The 8,398-nt window shown below is 57.7% G+C and overlaps 1 protein-coding gene across 1 annotated transcript; it reads left to right on the top strand.

Annotated features, from left to right (window-relative positions):
* The first annotated feature begins 332 nt into the window (after positions 1–332).
* On the top strand, positions 333–8,293 carry SH2D5 (SH2 domain containing 5). Its single transcript, XM_040585979.1, has 10 exons — positions 333–2,069; positions 2,441–3,425; positions 3,599–3,679; positions 3,797–3,871; positions 4,128–4,271; positions 4,364–4,573; positions 5,765–5,933; positions 6,029–6,131; positions 6,204–6,363; positions 7,498–8,293. The coding sequence occupies exons 2-10, from the start codon at positions 3,342–3,344 to the stop codon at positions 7,696–7,698; spliced, it is 1,227 nt and encodes a 408-aa protein (XP_040441913.1). The 5' UTR covers positions 333–2,069; positions 2,441–3,341; the 3' UTR covers positions 7,699–8,293.
* The last annotated feature ends 105 nt before the right edge of the window (positions 8,294–8,398 follow it).

Raw genomic sequence — 8,398 nt, 5'->3', positions numbered from 1 at the left:
AAGAAGAAAGCTCTGTTTGAACCTCTTGGTGCTCCTCTTCTCCCTCTGCCCCCCGTCAGTGGCCAGTGGGGACAAAAAAAGACTGGCTGAAATCTTCCTCCTCTCTGCCCTGCTCAACAGAGCAGCACCTGCGTTCAAAACGCGCTCTGCCACGTCCCCAGCTCTCCCTCGCACAGGGCAGTGGTAGTGATTTGAATGTGACCTGACAGGGTTGTCATTTAACGTTCTTTTGGACAGAGTTGCACGTACCGTGCTGAGAGGCATGGAAGTACCTTTAGAAATAAAATGCAAAAAAGGAGAAAATAGCTTTACTGAATATTCTTTTCAGTTGCAGTTCAGTCCCGGTGTGCTACCGCCAACAACTGGGAGTTTAAAAAAAATTCTTACAGAAATGTAAATTGTTTCCAGCCCTCTAACGAGGGTGCAAACAGTAGGTTAACAAAAATCACTGCTGATAGAAAACTGGGAGAATGAAAGCCCTGATCAAAGAGGAATCCACAGGGATGTAAAGCAATTGGAAACATTAGTTAATGGCTCTTTCCTAGGGCTACTTATACCAAAACAGCGGGGTTTGTTAGCATTTTCCTCCAGGCAGGCGCTACGGTGAGCCAAACTTGAGAAACTGCTTCTCTCATTGATAGGATATTTATGGGGACAAGGAGTCCTTGCCTGGTGGTGGGGTGTTTTGCAACCTCCCTCTTCCCAATAGCATTCCCACACCACGGGATATTTGTTAAAACACTGGTTTAGATAACACCGGGTTTTTCCACAATGTGAGCATGGCTTAATTTTGCTGTGGGACACCTTGACCTGGAGCATTGTGCTAATAAGAGTCATTGGCTCCCTTGGTCATCGCCAAACTCCTTTTGGTTGTGGTTTTAGTTGCTAATTCAATGATTTCTGCACACTGGGCCAAAAAAAGCTGTGGGTCTTCTTGTATCTCACACAAAGGACCGATCCTTTCCTCCTGGGAGCAGCAACTGGGATTGAATGGGAAAATCATCCCACGGCAGTGTTGCCGGCAGAGCAAGTGGCAGCCCTGCTGCATGTTCAGGAAGGTTAGCACCGGCTCTGCCGCTCGCTCTTCTCCAGTTTTTGCTTCCTAGCCAGACTGGGCTCTGTTATGTTATTTCTTCAGCCCCATCTGTCCTGGCTTTTTTTCTTTTTTTCCGCTGTTTCTGTGCTATTGACTGTTCCAGCGGGCTCTGCCGGGGCATCTCATGGAGTCTTGAAGCTGCCAGCACTGGCAGCGACCCAAGGTTTGAATGCTGCCGTTCATACCCTTTTCCTTGCTCCCTAGGAGCACCAGGGTGCAAGATGGATTTTTTGGGTGTACCCCTGAGAGGTTAGACCCCATCTCCTCCCCAAACTTTTGCTTTCCCTTCCCGGGAGCCAAGCGTGGCCCTGAACCCGGAAGCAACTTTTGCTTTGGCCCCGTGGATTTGCCTGGCCAGAGGATTTTGGGCACCAAGGCTCTGGGTCTGCATGGCTGTGTTGCAGCGAGATCAGAGCCATCCCTCTTTATTTCCTTTTTTTTTCCTAGCAGAAGTGCATAGTGGTGGGCAAAACTCCCCAGGGAATTCAGAAATTGGGGTGAAAAGGGTCTGAGCATCGGGGCAGGGGGTGGCGAGTCAGAAATAAACACATGTGTACGTGTTGGGGTTAGAAATCACTTCTCCACTGGGCACGCTGTAGCAGGGGGGGAAGCAGAAAAATACCAGTTGCAGCCACGTTTTCCAAAGAGCTCGAACGTTTCTGCTCGCCGTCGTCGCTTCCAAGAAACGGAGAAAACCGGGGAGGTAAATTGCAGTGATTCATCGCAGGCAGATCGGAGGCAGGAAATTAGAGTTCACTGCCTGCCCCGTGCCCGGCGTGGGCTCGGGCTTGCCGGGGCCTGGCTGACGGCGAGGGCCTGACGCCCACAGGTCGAGCATCCCTGCATCCCTGCGCCGCAGCGGGAGCTGCTGGAGGAGCCACCCGGGGAAGGAAAACAACCGGCCAAGGCCGAGAGCCGGAGCGGGGAGAATTTTTCGCCTGCGTTTCTGCGGAGCCATCCCAGCAAGCTGCCCGTGAGCCGGAGGGTGGAGGGGTGGGGGTGGGCAGCGGCATGGGGGTCCCTGGGAGTGCTTGGTGGCTGGGTGTTACATTCCTCCCTTCAAATTTGGGGTCAGCATCTCTCCCTTGGGGACCTCCAGGGTGGCCGGTGGGCTGGGGGGCTCCATTGAGAAATGAAGCGTGAGAAAAGGGGGGCGGGGCTTGGGGGCTGCCTGCCTGCGGATTGGCTGGGGGCGGGGGGAGACCCCCCAAATTGTGCTGGAAAGGAGAGGGGCAAACCTGAGCTTGCAAAGGGGATGGGGGCATCATAGGGGGCCCCCCCTCACCCCATCAGGATGTGCTTGGGGTAGCCAGACCCCCTTCCTTCCCGTGTGTTTGTACCCAGGTGGCTGTGGCGTGGCCTTGGTGACACGAATTGTGCCGGTCTCAGCCCAGCTGTGGGGGCAAAACCCCGTTGGGTGACTGGAGAGGGGCTGGGTGCATCCCTCAGTGGGTTCTCTGGCTGAACACCCCCCACCCCCACCCCCCCAAACCTGCTGTTCTCATTGTTGGTGTTTTGGGGATCATCCCTGAAGGGCTATGGGGGTCTTGGTGCTGCGTGGCCAGGGGGGAGCGGGACAGTGTGCTGAAGGGGGAGGGCGGGATGGGGGACACCCCAAAATCTCACTGGGGTTCAGGATGTGGCACTGCATGGCCCTCGCTTGGGGTCTGGACTGTATGCTCAGGGCACAGGGACTGCATGCATCACGTCGGGATTCGGGGACCCTCCCACCGCACCCCCTGTCAGGACACAGGGACCACCTGCATGCTGCCTGGGGCAGGACACGGGGACCCATGCATCAGGGTTGGGGTCAGGCTGTGGGGACCCTGGCATGGCACTTGGGGTCACAGGAGGGACCCTGGCATGATGCTGAGGGTGGGGACATGGGGACCCTTGCACTGGCGTTGGGATGCAGGGACTCTTGTGTTGGGGTTGGGGTCAGAACTTGGGGACCGTTTTGCTGGGGCAGGTACGGAAGGACACTTGCATCGGGGCCGGGATTTGGGGACCACGGTACGGGGACTGCAGCGTCTCCCCAGGGCTCAGCCGGCTGGAAGCGGGGGACAGTGGGGGCAGGTTGTGTCTGTCCCCTCCCTCCCCGCAGGGACCCTGACCAGGGGCCAGATCCGGGCTCCCACCACTCACTCCTGTACCACCACCCTGGGTGGCTCTGGATAATTTGGATGTGGCACCGGAGACGCTTAATCCTGTCCTGATCCAGCCTTCACCCCAAAACCCTGCTGCCATGAAGAAGAAGCCGGGCAATGGGAGGGGGCCGGACCCTGCAGCCCCCCAGCAGCGAGCCCGGGGCATCATCAAGCCAGCAGAGGTGATTTACCCCCTGGGGACACCCCGAGATGAGGTTTGGGGGCAGGTGCATCCCCATGAGCCCTCAAACCATCATCTCAGGGTGGTCCAGTTGCCCCGGGGGGAGTAATTACTGCACTGGGGGGTAGTTGTTGCTGACTCAAATGAGGTTTTGCCCCCCTCCCCCCCGCCCAGTACGTGGGCTCCTTTGCAGTGGAGGACCTGGACCTGCAGCAGCAAGTGGGGCAGCTGGAGGAGCAGCTGCGGGCGCTGAAGGTCAGCCATCCGCCACCACTCCCCCTCACTGGGAAACAGGGGGACCCCAAAGAGTGGAGGGGGACCCCTGGGTAGCACAACCCAGACGCCCCCCAACGCTGCCTCTTTCCCTGCCAGGACTGCCCCAGGAGGAGGTCGGTGGTGCTGAGGTTCAGCTTGCAGGGGCTGAAGGTCTATGGTGCCGACGGGGAGGTAGGTGTGCTGGGGGGGGGGGGGGTCACGGGTGCTGAGCAGGGTCAGGGGTGCTGAGCGGGGTCAGAGGTGCTGGGTGCTGCTGGAAAGGTGCTTTGGCAGGGGCTGGCACCACTGAGTGTTGCTTTCCACTTGGGAACCTGCTTTCCCATTGCAAATAGGTTTGCAACCTGCTATGGAAATAGGGGTGACCCCAGCCTTGCTTGCACCCCGGGGGGTGCTCGGTCCCAGGGATCCCCCCGCCTTGTCCCCGCAGACGCTGCTGATGGCGCACGCTCTCTGCCGCATCCTGTACAGCACGTGGCACCACGCCGACCGCCAGTTCGCCTTCGTGGCCCGCAATCCCTGCAGCCCTGCTCACACCCTCTTCTGCCACCTCTTCGTGGGGCTCCCGGGAGAGGTGCGTGGCACAACCCTCCCCCTCCCCCCCCCAAAAAAAACAACCCACCCCATTATTATTATTGTGAATATTTAATTTTTTGCCTCCTCCAGGTGCAGACCCTGCACCTCTTGCTCTGCCGCTCCTTCCAGCTCTGCTACCTCCTGGCACACCCCGAGGACCAGGCGGCCGAGGGGGAGCCCCTGGGGACCGGGGTGCTGCGGGAGCCACTCAACCCCGAGGAGGTGTCGCGCAACGTCAATGCCCTCGTCTCCTTCCGACGCCTGCCTGCACCTGCCGGCCTGGGCTCCCTGAGCACAGGGGTAGGTGCACTCTGCAGGGTGCTGGGTGCTGCTCCACAGGCCTTTGCACACTTGCTTATATGATTTTTACATGGGTTTTATGTGGCCTTTGCTCACACGGCGCATTTTTGCATGGTGTCTTGCACAGCTTTTCTTGTGCAGCCTTTTCTTTGCACAGCCTTTGTTTTCACAGCGGAATGTGCGTGGCACTTTATGAAAGGCATTTTTTTTGCACAGTGGTATTTACATGATGTTTTTTGCGTGGCAGTTTTTGCATAGTTTTGCCTGGCAGTTCTTGCGCCAGGTTTTGCCTGGCCCGTTATTGCACAGCACATTTCTGCGTGGTGTTTTGCGTGGCATTCTTGGGCACATCCTCTTTGTCAGCATTTCTTTGCATAGCGGTGTAGGTGCAGCATTTTGCATGGCACATTTTTGAGCTGTGCATTTTGCAAGGCCTATCCCGCACAGGCTTTTCTTGCATAGTGTTGGCACAGCCTGTTTTAAGTGGAATTTTGTGGGACAGTTTTTTGCACAGCATTTTGAATGACCTTTTCTTGTACGACCTTTTCTTGTGAGGGATTTTGCACCAAGCATAGTTGCATGGCAATTTTTTTGCACAGCAGTTTTGCATGGTGTTTTGCAGGGCATTTTCTGTGTAGCGTTTTTGCACAGCACTTTTTTGAATAGCATTTTGTACAGGGGGTTTTGCATGGTGTTTTTTTGTATAACATTTTTATATGGCATTTTTTTTTGCATGGTGGCTTGCATGGGTATTTTTGGTGTGGTACTTTTTGCAAAGCATTTTTTAATGGCTTTTTCTTGCATGGAAGTCTTTGCAAGGTGTTTTGCATGGGTCTTTTTGCCCGGCGTTTTTGCATGACATGTTTTTTGTATGACATTTTTTGTATGGCGCTTTTTTTTTTGCATGGTGATTTGCATGGGGGTTTTGGCATGGTATCTTTCACAAAGCATTTTTAATGGCTTTTTCTTGCATGGAATTCTTTGCATGGTGTTTTGCATTTTTGCACGGCATTTTTTTTCATAGCATTTTTTGAAGGGCGGGTTTTTTGCCCAGCATTTTTGCGTGGTGTTTGGAACAGCATTTTTTGCCTGGCTTTTTTTTTTTTTTTTTTTTGCCATGGTGTTTGGCATGACATTTTGCACAGCAAGAGCCCCCAGCCTCCCCTCACACACATCCTCTCTGCCCCCCAGGATCGGCGGCCAGAGGCAGAGGGCAGAGCTGGTGCCTGGTGTCCGGGGAACCCCTACTGCTCCCCGGTTCTGGTGCGCAAAAAAGCCATCCGCAGCAAAGTCCTGCGCTCAGGGGCTTACCGGGACTGCGGGGGCGACAGCCAGCTCCACCAGCCCCCCCGTGACACTGGTGAGTGCCGGAGAGAAACTGAGGCACGGGACATATGGGTCGCCCCAATTTCATGAGGTTTTAGGGGTGATGAGGGGATTAACGGGCTCCCACAGCGGCGGTGGGATGGGAGAGCAAAGGGGCGAAGAGCTTGGCCTTCCTCCCCGAAAACGAGAGCGTCCTCGCCGAGAGCGTGTGGGCCTTCGCTGGCATCACCAGGTGAGTGTGCGGGGGGGGCCCCGCTTGTCCCCACCACACCCCCCCCGCGCCCACCTGCCACCTCGTCCCCAGGGATGGTGGCATCGCGCTGCTGCGGCAGGACGTGCCTGGCGCCTTCCTCCTGCGCCCCGAGCCTGGCCTGGCCAAGCGCTGGTGCCTCTGGGTGCGGGCACCCTGCGGTGTCGTCTCCTACTGCCTCTTCCGGACCCACCAGGGCAGGTTCTGCGTGGAGGTGAGGGTGCTGCGTGGGGGTGGCAGGGTGCAGGGGCGGCGGGGGTGAGGGCGTTTGGGGCATGAATGCACAGGTGTGTTCGCTTCATGGTTGCAGCAGTGCGTGGTGGCACTGTGCATGGGTGCACTGGTGCGTGCATGCACAGAGTGTAAGTGCATTTGGTGCAGCTGTGCATGGGTGTGCTGGTGCATGCATGCACAGGGTGTAAGTGTGGTGCAGCTGTGCATGGGTGTGCTGGTGCATGCATGCACAGGGTGTAAGTGCATTTGGTGCAGCTGTGCACTGGTGTGTGCATATGCACAGGGTGTAAGTGTATTTGGTGCAGCTGTGCACAGATGTGCTGGTGTGTGCATGCACAGGGTGTAAGTGCATTTGGTACAGCTGTGCATGGATGCACTGGTGGGTGGATGCACAGGGTGTAAATGCGTTTGGTACAGCTGTGCATAGATACATTGGTGCATTGGTGTGCCAGTGCGCAGATACTCTGTGGGATGTGTGCATCTGACGCACTGTGTATTTGGTGCATCTGTGTGTGGCTGCATTGGTGCATACGTGCATCTGATGCAGAGGTGCACAGCTGCATTTGCTTCATGGTTGCATCAGCATTCAGGTGCGTCTGTGCATGGGTGCACGGTGGCACTGGTGTGTGGGCACGTTGATTTGTCGGTGCATTGGTGCACAGGTGCATCTGTGTGTGGCGCACAGGTACCAGTGTGTGTGGGCGCACGGATGCACCCACACTTTGATAAGTGTATTTGATTTGCAGGTGTGCAAGCACATCCACGCCTGGGTGTGTGGTGCACAGGTGCATTGGCGTGAGCACGTTTGGTTCACGGATGCCTTTGATGTGTGGGTGTGTCAGTGCACAGTGTGCAGCTGTGTGGATGCATGGCTGCATGAGTCCATTTGATTTATGGGTGTACTGGGCTTGTGCGTGCACGGTGCACATGTATGCAGCTGCTTCTGTGCATGAGTGCACTTGTGCGTGGCTACACAGGTGCTTCGTGCGTGGGTGCGTTCAGTTCCGGGGTGCATGGGTGCACAGCACACAGGTGTGTGGGCATCCCGGCAAGGCCCGGCGGGGGGGCTCACCTCTCCCCTCTCTCCCGGCGGCTGCGGCCAACACCATGGCAGCATTCCACCGCCGAGTTCGCCAGTGTGGCTGCCCTGCTGGCTCACTACTCCGCAGCACCGGGGGGCTGCTTCTGCCGCCTGGCCCCCGGCCGCCGCAACCCCGGCTACCAGGAGCGGGACCCCGGCGGTGGGGCCAGTGCCTGGGGGGAGGCCGCCTGGGCCCCCACCGCCCCCGTCGGGGTGCAGCATGAGCGGGGTTAGGCCCGGGAGCACGGCTGCCCCCCAAAATCCCTATTTAGCTTTAAATCGCTGCTGTCTGCCTTAGTTATTCCCCTCCGCGGGCTGCGCACAGCGGGCTGTACGGCGTGCCTCTGCAATAAATGGCTCTCTGCTACCGGAGGGGGAGTCTGCTGGCGGCCTCGTGTTCCCCATCCCCCACTACAGTGCTGCGTGCAAGCGGTGCACACTCTTGTGCACCCTCATGAACTTGCTGTCATGCACATGTACCCTTGTGAACTCGCACTCATGCACGCACTTGTGCTTGCATGCACGCATCTGCATAACCACACCATGGACTCACGTCTGCACGCACACCCATGTGCACTCACACACCTGCACCGTGCGTTTGCGCCCGTGCTCTCATACTCGCACGCACTCCTGCACCCGCGCTCCTGAGCACCTACAGTCTCCAACCCCCGTGCTCTTGCACCCCCTGCACACTTGTGCAGCTGCACGCCCAGCACATGCCCTCTCTTGCACACTCAGGTGTGACGCTTGTGCAGCGGCCGTGCACCCGCCCACGCCAGCTGCACCCCCAGGCACGCGTGCCCCCGCCGCGCGCAGCCGTGCGCGTGCAGATCAGCCGGCCTTGCACACCCGCCGTCACGTGGCGAGAGGGGCGTGGCTTCGCGTCACGCGGCCCCGTTGCTGTGGCAACCGCGTCGGGGCGCTGCGCGCATGC

This window comes from Falco naumanni, chromosome 3 (assembly GCF_017639655.2).
Source record: "Falco naumanni isolate bFalNau1 chromosome 3, bFalNau1.pat, whole genome shotgun sequence".
Lineage (NCBI taxonomy): Eukaryota > Metazoa > Chordata > Aves > Falconiformes > Falconidae > Falco > Falco naumanni.
This window is presented reverse-complemented; position numbering and strand designations above follow the sequence as displayed.